Source organism: Myxine glutinosa, chromosome 2, assembly GCF_964187855.1.
Source record: "Myxine glutinosa chromosome 2, kmMyxGlut1.1, whole genome shotgun sequence".
Taxonomy (NCBI): domain Eukaryota; kingdom Metazoa; phylum Chordata; class Myxini; order Myxiniformes; family Myxinidae; genus Myxine; species Myxine glutinosa.
In genome coordinates this window covers 211,824,625-211,846,282 of record NC_136262.1, presented here as the reverse complement: position 1 = coordinate 211,846,282, position 21,658 = coordinate 211,824,625, and the positions used below count along the sequence as shown (strand labels likewise).

Sequence of the window (21,658 nt, the reverse complement as noted above, 5' to 3'; positions counted from 1 at the left end):
ATTTGCTTCCTCGGGTAGTTCACATACTTTTGCCAACTTTGGTGATACTGTAGACTATGGATTTTTATGTTAAAAAATAGGCCTTTTATGTTTTGAAAATTGGATTTTTTTTTTTTTATGTGAAAAAATCCCGAAATATTTTTTTCCCCCGTTTTATTCATTTTTTTTTTATTACTAAGTTTTTCAGAAATCAGTCAATAAAAGAACAAAAAATGGTAAGCTTTTTCCTGCACAACATTAAGCACTCTGGGCTAGTAAACAGGTAAAAAATGACGTTCAGGTACCTTTATTGCAACCGCATTGTTTGATAAGTAGAGGACTAGAAGAAATTGACAAGACCGTTTTAGGAACGGTGAAAGTAGGTGTTTGAAATCATTATCTTGGCAATGTTCTCCTTGGTGAGGCGGTGTCGGCGGTCGGTGAGGACGTTTCTGTAGACGGAGAAGGACCTTTCCACGTCGACGCTGACGATGGGGCAGTACCTCAAGAGGGGGATGTCAGCAAGCTTGACTCCAGCCGGCACACCAACCTCAGATCCGTGCTGATCTCCATCCAGGATCAAAGCCACTGTCCTCAGCACACCAATGTCGGGATTGCGCTGCAGCACCGCCTTGAACTTGGTGAGCAGGATCTCCTTACAGCAGCCTCGGATCTTTTCGAGCTCCTCCTTGGCCTGATCAAGGAGCTGGAAGGCCTTGGCCAGCTCCATGCCGGCCACCTCCAGCTGCTTAAGGATCTTCGGGATGAACGACATGTGGGCATTTAAGAAGACCAAACTGAGCTTGATGTCCGCCTTTCCGAACAGGTCCTTGGCACTCCGGATTGCCATCGCGTCGTCATCGTTCAGCTGGTCCACAATGTCCTTGACGGCCTCGAAGTGCTCGGCGTAAAACACCGCGGCGTCGATCCACGTCCCCCACCGAGTCAGAATGGGCTCCGGGGGGGAGAGAAAGATTGGGCTGCTGCTCCTTCCAAAAGACAACACGCGACGGGGCTTTGACGAACACCTTCTTCGTCGTGGCAATCAGGTCGTTGACGTCCTTGAACATTTCTCGGACTGTCTCGCAGACACGGTGGAGCGCGTGGGCAACGCAAGTCACATGCAGCAAGTCCGGGAAGAGTTCCTTCAGGGCATGGCCGGCCTTGATCATATAAGCCGCGGCGTCGCTGACGAGGACCTTGAGGCACTCCGGCTTGAAATCAGGCCAAAGATAGCGCAGCGTGTCATTGACTGCACGCACGATCTCCCCGGAGTTGGTCTTCTCCAGAAACATGCACTGGACGAGGTGGGGACGAAAGTACCCCTCATTGGACCAGCGTCCCGCGATGATGTTGGCCACATATCGACCTGCCAAATCGGTCATCTCGTCGACGGACAGCCAGATGGGCTGCTGTCCGAGGTCGGCACGGATCCCCGCCAAGGCCTCGTCGTAGCACTTGTCGAGGTAGTGCTTTCGAATCCAGCTTTCATCGGGGATCTGGAGAGTGATGTGCTTCTCCAGGAACGACCGGAGGGCAGGGTTTTCCAATTTCGACCATGGGGTGCCAGCGGCCAGCATGGCCTGGCACAGCTCATGAGCCACAACGTCGCACTTGTGCCTCTTTCCGCCACCAAAGTCCTCCATGGTGGCTTGCGTGACCGTCCTCTTCTTCTTCAAGGCTAAGTTGCTCTTGTGGCGGTCTCCTCGGACATGTTGGGCCAGCTCAGACTTCTGCTTCGCCCGGAAAGTCTTTTCACAAGCTCGACAGAAAGCCGTGTCACTCGACACGTACTTGAAGGTGGCCCCATCGCCGCCAGCGTTGAATTCCTTCAGCCACTTGTCACGAAGAGCAGCACTCATCTTGATAGGAGACTTGTTCACACTTTGTGTACACTCTCTCACTGTAGTACACCGCCTCACTGCTGTACACGCTGGGGACGCAACGCACGCAAGTGGACGCAACGTTTTGTTTTTGAGATCGATCGCAGTTTAAAATTTCGATCGCAGTTTAAAATTTCGATCGCAGTTACAAATTTCGATCGCAGTTTTAAATTTCGAAAAATTCCCTAATTTTTTTTAGCGTTGCCAGACATTTTCGACCAAAAAGGGCATTTTATTTTATTTTTCCCGAAAAAGGGTGAAATTCTTTTTTTCTCCGAAAATAGCAAAATAATTTTTTTGCGCGCAAAAAAGCCGTTTTATGTGAAAAAATATTTTTTATTTTTTCACATAAAAATCCGATGTGCAGTTATTATATTTCCTTTAATAAAAGATGCAACTGCAATGGTTACTAAACGCTGTCCCCCTATCATGTAACCAGATCCTCAGCTCTGATTGGTGAACGTTTGTGAAGGACATACACCGGATGGATAGACAAACGCTGTTCCAGACGGCATTGCCCTATGGATCTTCAACAAAATCGAATCAATTCTTCCTTGTCACACACCCAACGTCAACCAAATTTCGTCTAAATTTGTCCACAACTTTTTGAGATATCCTGTTCACAAACAGACAGACAGTGGTGAAAACATAACCTCCATCCACCTACAATAGCAGAGGCAATAAGACAAAATTAATTGTAAACTATCATCATCTGTATCGTAGACATCACATGCAACAGGCAGACACTCCCTCCATCTGTCCAATTCTTTCAATGGGCAAGTGCAATTTGTAGAGGACATATCTGCTGCCATTAGAATATACAAAAGCAAGTTTAGGTCGAATTACAACAAATTTTGCAAACTACAATGTTCTCAGGGTTTGACAGGATGACACTACAAGAAAATATTTAGTAACCAGACTGCTTCATTCATCATCAGGAATTGTCGCTTTTTGGGGATGGTTGTTAAAATTTGGAGAGAGAGAGAGAAAGAGAAAAATGCTTGTTTCTTCACTAAACTGTGGATTCCATTTCACAGCAAAGAATTGGCTGTAGGGAGGTCTAAATAGCTTTTTTTCTGTTCCTCAACACCAAATACATTCTTAAAAGTGAGATTCTAGAATAAATGTCTGAGTAACTGCAATAGGTTTTGCAGCTGACAAAACTGACCTGTTTTGATGAACAAACTAGATGGTATTCATAGAATACTTACCCTGCGCAGTGAACTTGGTGCGAGCTAACTCTTCTGTTTTTGAAGGGTATTTTTCTTTGATCCAATATGGCTGCCAGACCACATGAGTGATGACATCATAAATTTATATTCTCCAATATAATTGTTGTGTAGATCATCCTCAAGAAATTTCAAACTGATCAGACTAAGCGTTGTCCCTGTCGAATTACGACGTCATAATTAAGGCACCAATGACGTCATCGTCGACACTTATTCCCCATGTGGAGTTCTTTACATTGAGCCACGTTTCAATTTTTTCCATGGAGCAGTTTCGGACATATAGAGGTACAATGTTTTCGGTTTTTCCAAGATAGCGCCTGTACCACGTGACCTATGACATCTATATAATAATAGCGTAAGGACTCGACTTTGTTATCCCTTTTACGCCGCACCCAGTGACCCGATGCCCACGGCACTAATGGATTTACGATCTACGAACCGTGCTCTTTGTTTATCACGTACAGCCATACTCGAAAAATCTGAATTAGCCGACGTTGGGGCCCAAAAGCATCCGATTAACTGTCGATACGACGCCATCTTACGACGCCATCGTATTGGCGTCTGCTGGGCGAAGGCGAAGCGAGCCGTCCACTGATTGGACAGTCGAGTGGTGTGAACCAAATGGTCTTTTTATTCCCTTGAACATTTTAAATTAGGATATATAAGGAAACATCTTTATCGTCATTTTAATAAAGTTAAATGGAGTGACGTTGCGATACTCGGGGTGCGTTGCATAAATCCTCGTAACTCAGAGAGGTGTAGCAGGTGGCGAGACGTAAGGAAGCTTAAAGATAACGAGCTGAAACAGACGAACGATATGTCAATCCCTTTCTACACCGAATGGCAATAAAAGTATGAGAGCGGGAAGGCATGGCCTGAGCACTTCGAGCAGAGAGGACTGATTGGACTTAACTTAAAGAGAAAAAATTGGAGCTTAACGGAAGAAGAAGATCCCATGAGCGCTCCCCTATGCCATCCATAATGGTACACTCTATCCATACACCACATCCTCCCTTCCGTGGATGTTCCACGGGTTTCGGCTAGTCATAAGTGCATTAAAAAATTATACAGACGGAAGTGCTCCTATGGTCAAAATTTTGTGTCTATTGGACTGACAGTTGCAGAGAAAATATTTTACAGCGTAGCCCATAGGGCAAAGCCGTCTAAAACAGTGTTTGTCTGTATGTATGTATGTATGTATGTATGTATGTATGTATGTATGTATGTATGTATGTATGTCCCCGCAAACATACACCAATCAGAACTGAGGATCTGGTCACTTGGCAGGGGTGATGTGATGTCATTACGGCGGTACAACGGCTGACTGCACACCCACCATTTTGGTTCCGATGCCGTTCAGGCCGGACATGTCGTTGAACCTGTCATGTAGCACAATCGCCATGCTCTACCTTTACGTTTTTCATTCAGTGTGAAACACAAACAAACCGAATGTTAAAATGACCATGAAATATTGAAAGCATAGGCGTTAGGGTCTTCAAACAACAAAGTACATATAGGTCTTAGGCTTCATGTCTCAATAGTTCATGCTTCACCTTCAGGCTGCTTCGGACAAATTAGCCCAGGTTTCTTAATACATTAGTATCGTTTTCGTAATAATAATAACGTTAATAATAATAATATAGTTAATATCTTATATAATAGAGCAAACGTATATGGTTATGTTGTTATGTTTATATGCCACGAAAACGTCTTCTTCTTCCTCAAATAAAGTTAACACCCTCTAATTAACCCTCTTAATTACGTTTAGACTGCTGAGACCCCTCAGACCTTTGACGACCCTTTAAGTCCCCCAAAACCCTTACGACCACCAACACCCCTGAAGACCCAAAATACCCCAAAGAACCCAAAGACTCCGAAGACCCAAAACAAAACCAAAGACCCAAAATACCCTTGAAGGCCATGAGGCTCAAAACGACCATGAAGACCCTGAAGACCTAGAAGACTCCAAAGACCCCAAAGACCCAAAACACCCCAAAGACCCAAAATACCCTTAAAGGCCCAGAGGATCCAAAAGACGCTGAAGACCCAAATGGCACCGAAGCCACAAAATACCCTGAAGACCCAAAAGACCCAAAACACCCCAAAAACCCAAATACCCAGAGGAACCAAAAGACCCAAATGACCCAAAATACCCTTAAAGACACTGAAGACCCAAAACACACTGAAGACCCAAAACACCCTGAATACCCCAAAGACCATTAAAGACCCAGAGGAACCAAAATCCCCTTCAGACAGAAACGCCCCTGAAGACACCGAAGACCCAAACGACCCCAAAGTCCTTGAAGACCCAAAAGACATCAAAGACCCCGAAGACCCCAAAGACCCTGAAGACCCAAAATACCCTGAAGACCCAAAACACCCCAAAGACCCAAAACACCTCAAAGACCCAAAAGACCCCGAGGACCCAAAAAGACCCAGAAGACCCAAAACACCCTGAAGACCCAAAACACCCTGATGACCCAAAACACCCTGAAGACCCCAAAAACCCTTTAGACCCAAAATACCCTTAAATACCATGAAGAACCAAAATACCCAAAAGACCCTTAAAGACCCAGAGGAAACAAAAGACCCTGAAGGACCAAAAGCCCCCTGAAGACACCAAAGACCCAGAAGATCCCAAAAACCCTGAAGACACAAAACACCCCAAAGACTCCAAATACCCTTAAAGGGAAAGATGATCCAAAAGACATTGAAGACCCAAATGGCCCTGAAGACCCAAAACACCATGAAGACCCAAAAGACACTGAAATGGTCAAAGATGCCTATACCTCTGAAACGACGTGTGGTGAGGCTTGCACAGCGCGCCGAGTCATACTAGTAATCGTAATTATGCAATCTGTTTGTTGTGATTGCAAAGTTGCTGGATTGAAGCGGTGTACATTGTATAGTTAATGAATGACTCGTTTAACAACACCATGTGTTTAACATTAACACCATGCTCTCCAGATCGTTAAGAAGCGTGCACTAATTATCGAGGTAGTAAGAAATTCGCCTCGGTTTATTAATACAGTAATATCGTCTTCGTTATAATAATAATATAAATAGCATTCATAATAATAATATAGTAAACTCGCCGAAAGCACCCGGTGTTGCCCGAATTCTTTTTGAATGAATTTACTACTATAATTCAGCTTTTACTCGCGGCCGTAGAAGATTGACTACAATAATTCAGCTCAGCTTTTAATTGCGAAATGGGCCCAGCCCGGCCTAGGTGGGCCTTGACAGGCCTCGCCACCTAGTCTATAACCTTCCCGGGGCCCGCCCCAACATTTTTAGTTATTTTTGAATGCATTTACTACTTTAATTCAGCTTTTACTTGCGGCCGTAGAAGATTGACTACTATAATTCAACTCAGCTTTTAATTGCGAAATGGGCCCAGCCCGGCCGAAGCGGCCTCGACCGGCCTCGCCACCTAGCCTAAAACCTTCCCGTGGCCCGTCCCGACATTTTTGTTTCAGGGGTTTCCTCCTATTTTTCACCGTTCAGGAGATTAGCGCATGAAAACAAACAAACAAAAACTTATATATATATATATATATATATATATATATATATATATATATATATATATATATATATATATATATGTATATATATATATATACTATATGTATATATATATGTATATATATATATATATATATATATATATATATATATATATATATATATATATATATATATATATATATATATGTATGTATATATATATATGTATGTATATATATATATATATGTATATATATATATATATATATATATATATATATATATATATATATATATATATACAGACTTGGCATTTAATATGGAATATTTTTTTTTCTTGACTTGGGTTTACTTTCTTAACTCAGTATATCAATCTGGTGAGTTTCTTTTACACTTTGGTGATTTATTTGTCAAAAGAACCATGTCACTGATTGTCTGTCACAGCAAGAAGTCAACAACAGGATTATATCACAGGTGGCATGGCAAAATGTACGGACAGGTGCATTTGATGATTGGCTTCACAGTCGGGTATACAAGGGTTGTTGCGTTCTGTATTAGTGGAAAACAACTGCTGCACGTCTCCAAAAGTTATTGCCGCTTCCTCTGGAGATGGTCCGTAAACTCGGTAATGCTGTTTGTCATGGAGTGGTAGCTTTACGAAATTACGGCATGAAACAGCGTGCTGTTGCTCGGCAGTATGGCATCACTCAAGGTCAGGTGTCAAAGATCCTGAAACGAAATGCTCAGAGGGGTGTCCCTACTCCAATACCGAGGCCAGGACGTCCCCGCAGAACCACAAGGAGGGATGATCGCCAGCTGCACCGGTTAGTCCGCAATGGCCGTACCAAGTCAGCTAATCGGCTTAGGGCTGAGTGGCAGCAACTGACAAATGTGCCTGTATCCAGAAGGCTAGTCAACCAACGACTGGTTCAAGCAGGCTATCGTGCCAGGCGTCCCATGAGAAAGCCACGCCTGACCAGACAACACCGCCAGCGCCGATTGCAGTGGGCCAGAGAGCACCGTCAATGGCAGCCAGGACACTGGAATCACGTGATCTTCAGTGACGAGTCTAGATTTCTACTCTATCGTCAAGATGGCCGCGTCCGAGTGCGCAGACAAGTGCATGAAGCCTACAACAAAGATTGTATAGTGCCAAGAGTCCAAACTGGAGGTGGTGGGGTGACCGTTTGGGCTGCTTTTCATGCAGGGGGCAAAACTGACCTGGTTGTTCTGAATGGAAACCTGAACCAGTTCAAGTACAGGGCCATTCTGGAAGAAACATTGCTTCCATTTGCTCGTGCAGCCTTTCGAGGAAACTTTGTCTTCCAAGATGACAATGCACGGCCTCATCGTGCTCGCATGATCCAACACTTTCTTGCTGACCGTGGTGTAGAGCATATGGAGTGACCTGCCATGTCCCCGGATATGAATCCGATAGAGATCTTGTGGGCAGAATTAACGCGTCAAATCGACCACTTGGACCAGCAGCCGACCTCTGTGCGTGAATTGCAGCAGGCTATTGTCACTGCATGGCAAGCGATTCCTGTCCAAACCTTGGCAAATCTCGTGAACAGCATGCCTCAACGTGTACGTGCTCTCCTGAATGCTCGTGGGGGTTACACCAAGTACTGAACTGTAATTTTACTGTCCGTAATCCCAGTCGTAATTTAACTTTTGTTTTTGTTAAAAAAAAATTTGGCTAATGTGCAAAATAAAGAGATACTTCTGGAAAACGTACAGAAGTTTAACACAGTACTGTCCATGAATTGAGTTCGATATCAGTTTACATCACTTTCAAGGATCAATTTATTTGTTTCGAAATGTCAAATGTGGTTTTTGTTTCTTTTAAAGGTCACATTAACAAAATCTAGAATAATTTCAACATAATTCCAATGAACTTTTGGTTCTAAGACATCTTGAAAAGTAAGTTCACCCCCACAAAATAAATATTCCATATTAAATGCCAAGTCTGTGTATGTATGTATATATATATATAATGGTATCTGTAATCTGGTTCTCCAACCTAATGAGCGGACAGCATGACGTCATCGCCATGCATGTCCGCATTGCCTGCAAAGCTCCAGAGGAACCATCTAGCAGTGCGTCATTACGGATTATAAATTCAGATACTGTCGCATAGTGACTGATATATATATATATATATATATATATATATATATATATATATATATATATACAAAGGTGGGCGGTCCGCTTCGAAAGTCCGCTTATCCGCTTATCCGCTGCAGCGGACTAACGTTTTCGAAGCGGATAAGCGAATCGGAACAACCCCCGGAAACCGAAGCGGATAAGCGTAAGCGGACTACCGAAAAATTAAAACGCATCGCGATTCGCCAAATCAGCTGTTAGCCTGAGCCGTTACTCTAGAATTGTGAATATTTATTTAAGTGAATAATAAGTGAAAACTGAATATTTTATTGGACGCTAGAGCGGCAATAACGTCAAGATGGAGAGATTTCTGACTCTCCAGCCCAGCGGCAGTGCCAGGGACAGGCACACGAGCGACGCAAACCAGCAGTCCCAGCACAGCGACATCCACAACCCGGCGGTCAACATGATGGGGGACGTGGAGGACAGTCAGGAGATCTGCGCCCTGACCCCTCAGCTCGCGCGCAGCGCCCAGCAGGGACCCCAGCCCGGCTCGAGCAGTACGGACTACCTGTTCGCCATGGAGGAGGGGCAGCAGGAGGAGAACCTCGAGGAGAAGATCAGGGAAGAGGTCAACAACTGTTCGAGGAAGCCGCTGAGGGGGAACCCGGGGCTCTCGCCCAATCTCTTCCCGCTCGAGTTCCGTGATGCTTGGGTAACTCTATTTCTCAGGCATAACACGCCGCTCCCGAGCTCTGCCTCGGTCGAGCGCGTGTTCAGCTACGGGTCGGACATCCTCAGGCCTAAGAGGTCGGCCCTGGCTGCACCGAACTTCGAGGCCCTCGTCTTCATGAAGGGCAACCTCCAAATCCTCAAGAAGGCCCACGAGGTGGAGGAGGAAGACGAGGACTAGTCAACAGACTGCTAGTCTGTTGACTAGTAGACTCTCTTGTCAAAGAAAGGACGGGCAAATTGATTTTTCTTTAATGTAACTTGCATATATTAAAATTATATTTAAATTAACTGTAGAGTAGAGTAGAGTCGAGTGGAAAACTTAATTTCAATAAATTTTGAATAAATTTTATTCAAATAAAAATGTATATTTTTGATCTTAAAAGCTTTGTTTGTCTTTGTAGTAGTTAGAAATGGCTATTTAGGCTTAAAAAGCATTAAATTCCCTTTAGAAACGTCAAAAATCGCTTTAAAAACGTCGAAGCGCTTTAAAAAAATCGAAGCGGATAAGCGGTAAGCGGACTAAGATTTTCGGCCGCTGAAGCGGATAAGCGAATCGGACTACACGGGCTGGCGGAGCGGATAAGCGGTAAGCGGACTTAAAATTTTCCGAATCGCGCCCACCTTTATATATATATATATATATATATCATCGTAGATCCATCTAAATTATATAATAAATGTCCTTCACAAATGTCCACCAATCAGAGATGAGGATCTGGTTTATTATTATTATTATTACTTGGCGTGCCTCCTGTTTCTACACTGACAGGTCTAATCAAAAGACAGTATGTTGTACCTCACAAACATATTATTATTACATGTCTATATGAATGTGAACGAGGATGTAAAATGACGTAAAACACGTGAAAATAAGGATCTTTTAATCTTTTATAACACTCGATTGTTATCGTGGCTGTGGTTGTTGTTGTTTGTGTGTTCCTTCTGTGTTGTTTCATATATTTTGATATTGCTTCGCAAAATATCATTACTGTATATATATAAATTATATATGCTCGTTCCGTGTCATTCTAAAAGGTTTCTATTGTCGTAGAATAATAAATGTTTCCGTTCAAACAGCTGTATGAATAAACCATCCATTAGCTCTTCTTCAAACTCGCAAAGAGGCTTTTAGAACTGGCAAATTCGTGATTAAACTAACTTTTTTTTTTTATGGTGTAGATGTTTGGTTCCTGTGTTTACAGTGTTTGTCTCTGTATGTATGTACAGTGCATTCAGAAAGTATTCAGACCCCTTCACCTTTTTCACATTTTGTTATGTTGCAGCCTTATGCTGAAATCGTTAAAATTCTTTTTTTTTTCCTCATCAATCTACACTCAATACCCCATAATGACAAAGAGAATACAGGATTTTAGAAAGTTTTGCAAATTTATTCAAAAGAAAAAACTAAAATATCACATTGACATAAGTATTCATACCCTTTGCTCTGACACTTGAAATTTAGCTCAGGTGCCTCCCATTTCTCTTGATCATCTTTGAGATGTTTCTACACCTTGATTGGAGTCCACCTGTGGTAAATTCAATTGATTGGACATGATTTTGAAAGGCACACACCTGTCTATATAAGGTCTCACAGCTGACAATGCATATCAGAGCAAAAACCAAGCCATGAGGTCGAAGGAACTGCCTGCAGAGCTCAGAGACAGGATTGTGTCGAGGCACAGATCTGGGGAAGCCTACAAAAAAATCTCTGCTGCATTGAGGTTCCCAAGAGCACAGTGGCCTCCGTAATTCTTAATTGGAAGAAGTTTTGAACAACCAGGACTCTTCCTAGAGCTGGCCGCCCGGCCAAACTGAGCAATCTGGGGAGAAGGGCCTTGATAAGAGAGGTGACCAAGAACCCGATGGTCACTCTGGCTGAGCTCCAGAGATCCTGTGTGGAGATGGGAAAAACTTCCAGAAGGACAACCATCACTGCAACACTCCACCGATCTGGGCTTTATGGCAGAGTGGCCAGACGGAAGCCTCTCCTTAGTGAAAGACACATGAAAGGCTTCCTAGGGTCCTGAGTTTGAATCCCGTTCAGCTGTTGAATTAACACCAGGTGGGGTTGACTCAGCCTATCGTCCCTCCGAGGTCAGCAAAATGAGTACCAACTCACTAGGTCCTCTCTCAAGGAGGTTGGTGGCCGGATTTGCACTCCATCTGCCGTAAGACACCTCATCCCATAACACACACAGTGGTGTGTGTCGGGATGGTGCTGAGGTCACTTTGATAGTGTTGACTAATTGACCAACATATAGAATTGTCTCAATGCAATCTTTTCACTTCCTGGTGACACACAGCTTAGATACTCTGAGTACTTCAAATTAATTTAATACTTACATTATTTGCTAACTGGTATCTCCACCTAGGTCATTAGCTCATTCCATGCCTCTTCAACTAAACGTTACTAAACTATCAAACAAGCCTGGCTTCGCCACTGTTAGACTTTCGGTCTTGTTTTTCATACTGATCGGATCAAGTGTTGTACTTGTCGAATTATGATGTCATAATGAAGGCACCGGTGACTGTTACGGATTCGGCCCTTCCGTGGGTGTGGTTGTCATCCAATTATAACCTTGCTGGTGATGTAATATTATTCTTATCGGGGTTGGAAAGGAAACGGCGGTTATTATTGTTTAAAGGAAATGGTTATTGTGGTGAAAAGGTTAAAAAGCGCTCCTGGTAAAAATGTGGCCGGAAATCGAATCGTGACCCGGAAGGCAAAGGGAGCGAAGAAGAAGAGGCGTGGAGAGAAGTAAAAAGACGATCTTGGTTGAAGCTCCGTACCGAGCGGTTGAGCGTACAGTGCGAGTGAACTTTGAGTCCTTGAAAGGAAGTTCGTGCGATAGGTGACATCGCCTGAGTGCTGTGGAGCCTGCGTAGTCGGGTATCTGCATTGAGGGTCCGGAGTATCCTTGCCTCGAAGCCCCGGCCCGAGTGAAAGCCGTCCGCCATTTCGCCACGCGCGCTGCTTTAAGCGAAAAGGTTTTTTGTCGCGTCGGCCGGGCATTATTCCCCGGTGGGTTGCCGGGGACGGCTGTGCAAGAAAGTGGCTTTTGAGACTTATTAAGGAGACTCGCTGCTTGAACCGCAAACGGATACGTCGGAGCGCGTCTTTGGGAGGTTTTCCATTCCACCGCTATTGTGCTGGGTGTTGAACCACATGACCTCTGGGTTGCTTCGATCGTCCACGCCTCAATTGATTTTGATCGGACATTGATCCAACGATCGCTGGAGCGAATCGACTTCGCCTTGGAGGGGTACAGAGACATTGGGGGTGTGCCGTGAGTTGGGTTAAAGGACTAGATAAGGTGGTACCATCTTAAAATAGTGATTGTAGGGCGAATTGCTATTATTATTTGTGTCGTGATTCCGGTGTGATTTATAATATATTATTGTTTGTTCATAACCCTTGGTGTGGTTTCATTATTGCTTGGATTGATTTCAACCAAGGATAACAACATTTTTTCTCATTAGAGCGGTTTCTGAGCTTTAGAGGTGTAACGTTTTTCTAAGATGGTGTCCGTACTACGTGAGCTATTACGTCATAATTATGAATAAAAAAATTCTACAGGCGGAGGCACTCCTATGGTAGAGTTTCGTGTCAATCGGACCAACAGTTGCTGAGAAAATAATTTTTTTAAATGCAGACACGCTCGTCACATGTACGCATGCCACACGTACGGACGCAACTGAATACCTAACCTTGCTTTTGGCTTCGCGAGCGCAGGGTAATGACAGTGTTTGTTAAGGAGCTAAACTGATTGTGTGTTTTTTATTTAAACCAATGCCTGTTTTTCATCACATTATTATTCACAGAAATGCCTCCTGTGACTTTAAACCATTTTCCCTGCGAAATGGATCTGCAGAGCGCCTTTGCAACACCTTCTGGGAGCGAAAGGTAGAAATGCACTTCTTAATTGGAAAAATTGTTTCTTGTTTCATTATTCCACTTCCGGTTTTGTGTAAAATCATTGCATGCATTCTTCTCCAGTCAATAATGGCAAAATTGAGCACCCTAATTTAGGCTACCACACTTGGTATTGGTGCTTGTGCAATGTGCTGGGTGTTGGGAATCATGGATCTCACATGTTGAGTAACATTTTGGGTGTAAAAAGACTACCTGCTTCTTCTTCTGCACAGATCCATCCCATATTGTCTTCAGTTACCTACCCTTCTTCCAGCCCATGATACACTGAATCTTCTGGTGAGGAAGTTGCTTTGAAACAACTTTCCTTCTCTGCCTGAAAGGCATAGATGACCAAGAGCAATCTCAGATCATTCCACAAACCCCGCAACAGTGTCCACTCTCAGGAGAGCTAGAAAACAACACCTGTCCAACCTCAAGATTGAACTTTTAAACTTGTCTCCATCATGTAAAGTCTGGTAGCATATTGTTAAGTCTGTCTCTGGAATATGTTCCCCTTCCATCCCTTTCCTCACTTCAAATGACACCACAGCCTTTGATGAGAAGCTGAATGCCTCAATTCTGTGTTTGCTTTCAAATTTTGTATCTGCAACCCCTTGCTCTCTGTAAATATCTGTATTCATTCATTCATTCATTCATTCAACCCCTTGCTCTCTGTAACCACCCTAACCAGTCGCACCCAACTGCTCCTGGACTGTGTATCTTTTTCACCTGAGAAGGAGGAGCCATTTCTGGAAACATTGACTCTGATTCTGCAACTGGACATGATGGCATTAGCTCATGTGTTCTAAAAATCTGCTCTGCTGCTCTTGCACTTCCTCTTTTAGAGTGGAAGCAAAGACATCCGAGTTTTTAGAATTCTGAGTCAATTATTTATTAAACTACAATGGTAAAAGTTCTCAAACCCCCTGCTGGGAAACACCGCTAACCCAAAGCTCAAGCGTAGAAACTTATTATGAAACCATACTCAGCATTATTGTGGGAGATTCCATTGATCTTGAAGGCCTTGGTTTCCACGGCATCAAGCTGAGCAAGTTGTGAGGCAGAGGAGCTGGCCCAGAGGGGAGAGCAGTATTCCATCAAGCTTTGGATGAAAACCTAGCTTGTAGGTGGATAAGAGTTCAGGTGTGTCAAGGATGGATGGACCTTGCATGATGGAGGTTACTCAATCGGAAACTGGCTTTGGAGGCCAAGTTTGAAATGTGGTTTGCCCAAGAAAGATCATAGCGAGAGTGAGACCCAAGATTGACTGAAGTCCTTCAAGAGGGTTACTAAGAAAGTAGATGAGAGGTTTTGCCCTACAGTCCTTTCAGAGAGAGAGAAAAGGAGAGAAAGAGAGATAATGTGAGTGTGAGGAATTCCTCAGCATTGAAAGACATATTCCAAGTTTCGAGTTTTGTTTGAGTACAAAGGTTCATTTGATAAAGGCAAGAAAACCTCAGGCCGATCAAGCCTCTAATGCCATTTAAATCGAGAATGTGTAAGATACATAAACTTCGCCTACTTCTTGATATACAACTCTAACCGTTTGATTTACTGGTACTGGCAGAGTACCCACCCTGGGTTGAGCTTGTGCATCACTTGCTTAAAAAGTATAGTTAGTGTTTTGCAAGAACACCATAGATGTGTGTGTGGTGTGTGCCGAAAAGGTTCTAGATGATTTAAAGCTCTAAACGGTTCGTTCCAATAGTAGTTGCAATCTAACTCAATGGGGTTTGGAAGCGAGGGGGGGGGGGGGGCAGAAGTTATTTATTGCGCATGACCTGACACTGTGTACCAAGCACAAATGCCACATTTGATGGAGCTCAGCCCTGCTGTTTTCAATTCCATAAGGAACAGCCATACAGAATTTGCCTTATTCTATATAGTAGGGAAACCAAATGTGCTAGTGTTTTATGAACTGCTTAACAAGACTAACAAAAACTTATTAACACAACATAATTATGTAAGGTAATTATTGATAAACTTTAAAAGACCCGCTTGCTTCCTTTTACTGGTTGAGTGATTTGGTTTCTTGATATACAGATGGGGTTGTTCCCAAAAAAAGGGAACCATGACAATTACAACTACATATGGGCAGGGTACAGCCCGAAGTGGAGATCGGTTTCTGAGGTTTGTGACATGGAATGTAGGGACAATGACAGGGAGATCAGGAGAAGTGGTGGAAGTATTGGTCAGAAGAAGAGTGGACATATGTTGTGTGCAAGAGACGAGATGGAAGGGAAGTGGTGTGAGAATGGTGAAGGGTAGGCAGGGACAGAAATACAAGTTTGTGTGGCAAGGGTGCCTGGAGGGCGTGAATGGTGTTGGTGTCCTGTTTTCTGAGGAGTTTGTAGACAGTGTGGTGAGTGTGACGAGAGTGAGTGATAGGTTGATGATGGTGAAAATGATGAACGGAAAGCTCTTGGTGAACGTCATCTCGGGATATGCTCCGCAGGTTGGTCGAAGCGATGAAGAAAAGGACAAGTTCTGGTGTGCGATAGAGAAGCTGATGGAAAACGTGAAAGATGAGGAAGTTGTTGTGGTAGGAGGAGACCTAAATGGACACGTGGGAAGGAGTATGGATGGTTTTGACGGAGTTCATGGGGGTTACGGATATGGTGTGAGAAATGGAGAAGGTGAAAGGATTTTGGAGTTTGCTGATGGAGCTGATTTGTTGATTTGTAATACTCAGTTCCAGAGGGAGGATGGTAAGCTTGTTACATACATGTCGGGTGGGTCGACGACAACCGTTGACTGCCTGATGGTGCGTGGGCGAGATAGGGGGCACCTCCGGGACACAAAGGTGATCGCGGGGGAGGAGGCTGTTTCACAGCACCACTTGGTTGTCTGTGACGTAAGGGTGAAAGGTGCGAGGAGAGCTCGGCGGGTGAAGTACCAACCGAGAATGGGGGTGTGGAGGTTGAGGGAGGTGGCGGTGGGGGAGGCATTGAAAGAGAGGATGAGTAGTGTCGAGGATGATGTGGTTGAGCTTGAAAGTGGTTGGATGTCGATGAAAGCTAGTCTGTTGGGAGCCGTTGGTGAGGTATGTGGATGGACAAAAGGACCACCGAGGCACTCGGAAACATGGTGGTGGGATGATGAAGTTGGAAAGAGGATTAACGGGAAGAGGAGGAGGTTCAAGGAGTGGCAGAAGGCGAGGGGTACGGGAACAGAAACAGCAGAGCATGAAAGTTATAAGGCAGCCAGGAAGGCTGCAAAGAGGGAGGTGGCGGAGGCGCAGGAGGCATGTGGGAGGATGTTCGGAGGGCGCTTGGATTCGGGGGAGGGTCGGAGGGCAGTGTTCAGGATTGCAGAGCAGATGGCGAGGGAGGGGTGTGATGTGGTGGGGGTGAGTTGCTTGAAGGATGAAGTGGGACAAGTCGTTGTTGACCCAGATGGAATTAAAGGAAGATGGAAAGGATATATGGAAATGCTGTTGAATGCAGAGAATGAATGGGATGGCAACATAGAGAGTAACCCAGTTTTAGGACCGGCAGAGAAGATAACTGGGAAGGAAGTTGAGGAAGCGATAAAAGCAATGAAGGGTAGAAAAGCGGGAGGGCCGACGGGAGTTGTGGGAGATATGTTGAAGGCAGCAGGAAGTTGGGGTGTGAAGAGAGTGACAGATCTGTAATCTGGTGGTGAAAGAAGGCCGCATTCCAGTGGATTGGGAACTGAGTGCCCTCGTCCCTCTATACAAGGGGAAAGGTGACCCTCTGGAGTGTGGCTCGTACCGAGCGATAAAGTTGTTGGAGCATGGAATGAAGGTGTTGGAGGGGGTGTTGGAGAGGAGGATAAGGAAGAAAGTGAAGATCGACGAAATGCAGTTTGGATTCATGCCAGGAAGAGGAGCGACAGACGCGCTTTTCATTGTGAGGCAGTTGCAGGAGAAGTACATGGAGAGGAGGAAGAAGTTGTTTCTTGGGTTTGTTGATCTGGAGAAAGCATTCGATAGGGTACCACGCAAAGTATTGACATGGGCATTGAGGAAGTTAGGAGTGGAGGAATGGTTGATCAGAGTAGTGATGGCAATGTACAAAAGAGGGCGCACAGCTGTAAGGACGAAGGACGGGAACAGTGGTGAGTTTGAGGTGAAGGTGGGAGTGCATCAGGGGTCGGTACTAAGTCCACTACTATTTGTAGCTGTGATGGAGGTGCTGGCTCAGAACGTAAAGGAGGGTTTACCGTGGGAGTTGTTGTATGCAGATGATCTGGTGCTGATTGCGGAAAGTATGGATGGACTGAAGGAAAAGATGAACACGTGGAAGGAATGTATGGAGACAAAAGGTCTGAAGGTGAATATCGGAAAGACGAAGGTGATGGCAAGTGGTAAAGCATGTGGTGAGGTGGAAAGAACTGGGAAGTGGCCCTGTGCTGTGTGTAGAAAGGGTGTCGGAGTGAACTCCATTCAATGTACAATGTGCGTTGAGTGGGTTCATCAAAAATGTAGTGGTCTGAGAGGGTCATTAACCAGTGTGGCAGCTACATTCAAATGTAAGGTGTGCACAGAGGGTGCTGCAGATGGAGGAAATGTTGAGTTGGATCTTGGAGACGGCGTGAAGCTGGAAGGTGTGAAAACATTTTGCTACCTCGGAGACATGCTGAATGGAGAAGGTGGATCAGACTCGGCAACGGTTGCTCGAGTGAGATGTGCATGGAAGAAGTTTCGGGAACTGAGTGGCGTGCTGATGATGAGGGGAGTGTCGTTGAAGCTGAAGGGAAAGGTGTATGCTGCATGTGTGAGAAGTGTTATGATTTATGGGAGCGAGAAATGGGTAATGAACGTAGAGCAGCAACGAAGGTTGGAAAGGGTGGAAATGCGAATGGTTCGACGGATGTGCGGAGTATCGTTGAGAGAGAGGAAGACAAATGATGAATTGCGAAAGATGATGGGAATAGAGCCTGTGATTGATGCTGTGAAGAGGAACAGGTTGAGATGGTTTGGTCATGTGTTGAGGAAGGATGAAAGTGACTGGTTGAGAAGAGTGGTGGAAATGAATGTAGAAGGAAGCAGAGGACGGGGAAGACCGAGAAAGACTTGGCTAAAGATGGTGGAAGAAGAAATGCCGGCAAGGGGGTTAACAAGGAGAGATGCAGAAAATAGGGCAAAATGGAGAAGATTGTCATGGGGACCGCAAGGCTAACCCCCGCTCTAGCAGGGAAAATGGCCTTTAAAATGCATGTTGTATGTTGTTGTATATACAGACTTGGCATTTAATATGGAATTTTTTTTTTTTTCTTGACTTGGTTTTACTTTCTTAACTCAGTATATCAATCTGGTGAGTTTCTTTTACACTTTGGTGATTTATTTGTTAAAAGAACAAATATGTCATTGATTGTCTGTCGCAGCAAGAAGTCAACAACAGGATTATATCACAGGTGGCGTGGCAAAATGTACGGACAGGTGCATTTGATGATTGGCTTCACAGTCGGGTATACAAGGGTTGTTGCGTTCTGTATTAGTGGAAAACAACTGCTGCACATCTACAAAAGTTATTGCCGCTTCCTCTGGAGATGGTCCGTCAATTCGACAATGCTGTTTGTCATGGAGTGGTGGCTTTACGAAATTACGGCATGAAACCGTGCGATTGCTCGGCAGTATGGCATCACTCAAGGTCAGGTGTCAAAGATCCTGAAACGAAATGCTCAGAGGGGTGTCCCTACTCCAATACCGTGGCCAGGACGTCCCCGCAGAACCACAAGGAGGGATGATCGCCAGCTGCACCATTTAGTCCGCAATGGCCGTACCAAGTCAGCTAATTGGCTTAGGGCTGAGTGGCAGCAACTGACAAATGTGCCTGTATCCACAAGGCTAGTCAACCAACGACTGGTTCAAGCAGGCTATCGTGCCAGGCGTCCCCTGAGAAAGCCACGCCTGACCAGACAAAACCACCAGCGCCGATTGCAGTGGGCCAGAGAGCACCGTCAATGGCAGCCAGGACACTGGAATCACGTGATCTTCAGTGACGAGTCTAGATTTCTGGTCTATCGTCAAGATGGCCACGTCCGAGTGCGCAGACAAGTGCATGAAGCCTACAACAAAGATTGTATAGTGCCAAGAGTCCAACCTGGAGGTGGTGGGGTGACCGTTTGGGCTGCTTTTCATGCAGGGGGCAAAACTGACCTGGTTGTTCTGAATGGAAACCTGAACCAGTTCAAGTGCAGGGCCATTCTGGAAGAAACATTGCTTCCATTTGCTCGTGCAGCCTTTCGAGGAAACTTTGTCTTCCAAGATGACAATGCACGGCCTCATCGTGCTCGCATAATCCAACATTTTCTTGCTGACCGTGGTGTAGAGCATATGGAGTGGCCTGCCATGCCCCGGATATGAATCCGATCGAGAACTTGTGGGCAGAATTAACGCGTCAAATCGACCACTTGGACCAGCAGCCGACCTCTGTGCGTGAATTGCAGCAGGCTATTGTCACTGCATGGCAAGCGATTCCTGTCCAAACCTTGGCAAATCTCGTGAACAGCATGCCTCAACGTGTACATGCTCTCCTGAATGCTCGTGGGGGTTACACGAAGTACTGAACTGTAATTTTACTGTCCGTAGTCCCAGTCGAAATTTAACTTTTGTTTTTGTTAAAAAAAAATTTGGCTAATGTGCAAAATAAAGAGATACGCCTGGAAAACGTACAGAAGTTTAACACAGTACTGTCCATGAATTGAGTTCGATATCGGTTTACATCACTTTCAAGGATAAATTTATTTGTTTCGAAATGTCAAATGTGCTTTTTGTTTCTTTTAAAGGTCACATTAACAAAATCTAGAATAATTTCAACATAATTCCAATGAACTTTTGGTTCTAAGACATCTTGAAAAGTAAGTTCACCCCCACAAAAAAAATATTCCATATTAAATGCCAAGTCTGTATATATATATATATATATATATATATATATATTATGTTTGTGTGTGCACATATACACATTGTGTTTCTAAATGCCTCCCATAGGGGTTCATGTCGGGTCATGATGTGGATGAACTGCTGCTTGGGATGTGCTCACAAATCGCTGAAAAAGAGGACCAGATAATCGTGGACGATCTTCTCGGTAACATGCTGTTTGAACTGTGTGGGGATTAATATTTTTCAGTACAGTGTGGATTGTGGAAGCAGCCGGGTGTTTTTGCGTCAGGTCATCATACATCATACAAACTGTATATACTTCTAATTCGAGAAATGGCTGTTTGACTTCAACACAAAAGACCCCAAGGACTCCGAAGACCCAAAAGAAGACTAATTATGCCTCTTCCTCAGGGTGTGCCCGGGAACGTTTCAAACGGTCATGTAAATTAATATCCCCAGGAGGTTTAGCGTGGGGTGAAGACCTCAAATCTATCGATGTTAATTTGCTCCATATGGAGGTTGAATGGGGTTTGCTTTTGCTCCACATGTCGGATGAATTTGCAGCTGCTCCTTCCACCTCAATCAAAGTGAAGTTTTCCAAACTGTCTCTGGTCGTGTTTTATTGTCATACTAGTATAAAGCCCGTCAAAAATGACGGGTTGGAACAGTTTTTGACGGCACAGCCACGTGAGCATGCCAAAGTCTGAATTCTGCGCCTAGTGTCAGGGGTGCTGATATCATCTTTATTTGTTAGACATCATACAGACGTAAACAAAAGCACCACTCTCCACTTTTTTTCGCCATATTTTCACAGAAATGTTTTTCTCATTCTGACCTTTCATGACTTTTTCTGTTCAACTCTTGCACACGTTTTTGTTTAAGAGTTCAGTCTTGAGAGTAGAGAGATAGTACTTCCTGGCTTTCCTGAGGGTAGACACACACTTGTTCTGAGCTTTTTTTTTTTTTTTCTTTTTTTTGTATACAAGATCGAGGCTCGTGAAAGAGCTAACATTAATCACACAAAAAGACAAACCGACACACAAAACACAAAAAACAAGGGGAGCGGCAGACAAGATGGGGAGAGAGGGTAAGGACACAAAAGAGAGGGGGAAGAGGGGGAAGGACACAAACACAACATTTGAGAGCAGGGACATCGGGAGGACTTGGGGGGAGGTGGGAGAGGAATAAAACATATGAACACTGCAAGGACTCTGGGGTGAATTACCGGGGGTAGAAAAGATCAAGGTTTTCGATGGGGGAAGATAAGAGATGGTGGTGAACAGCTGTTTTAAAGACCTGGAGGGAGGAGTGGGATTGAAGGGAGTGGGGGAGTTTGTTCCAGAGGTGGGAGAAAAGGGGAATGAAAGAGTGAAGGTGAGCAGAGAGCCTAGACTTTGGCAGTTTAACCATAAGAGGGTTGCAGGCAGATCTTGTGCGACCTGAAGGAATA

The 21,658-nt window shown here is 44.5% G+C and overlaps 1 protein-coding gene across 3 annotated transcripts in view; it reads left to right on the top strand.

Annotated features, from left to right (window-relative positions):
• LOC137420885 (dual oxidase 1) overlaps positions 1-21,658 on the top strand; it is a 155,457-nt gene that overhangs the window by 52,767 nt on the left and 81,032 nt on the right. For all 3 annotated transcript variants that reach the window (XM_068106361.2, XM_068106364.2, XM_068106360.2), the window contains exons 10-11: positions 13,268-13,349; positions 20,317-20,413. In XM_068106361.2, the coding sequence (XP_067962462.2) occupies positions 13,268-13,349; positions 20,317-20,413 (179 nt within the window). The remainder of the gene's footprint in view (positions 1-13,267; positions 13,350-20,316; positions 20,414-21,658) is intronic.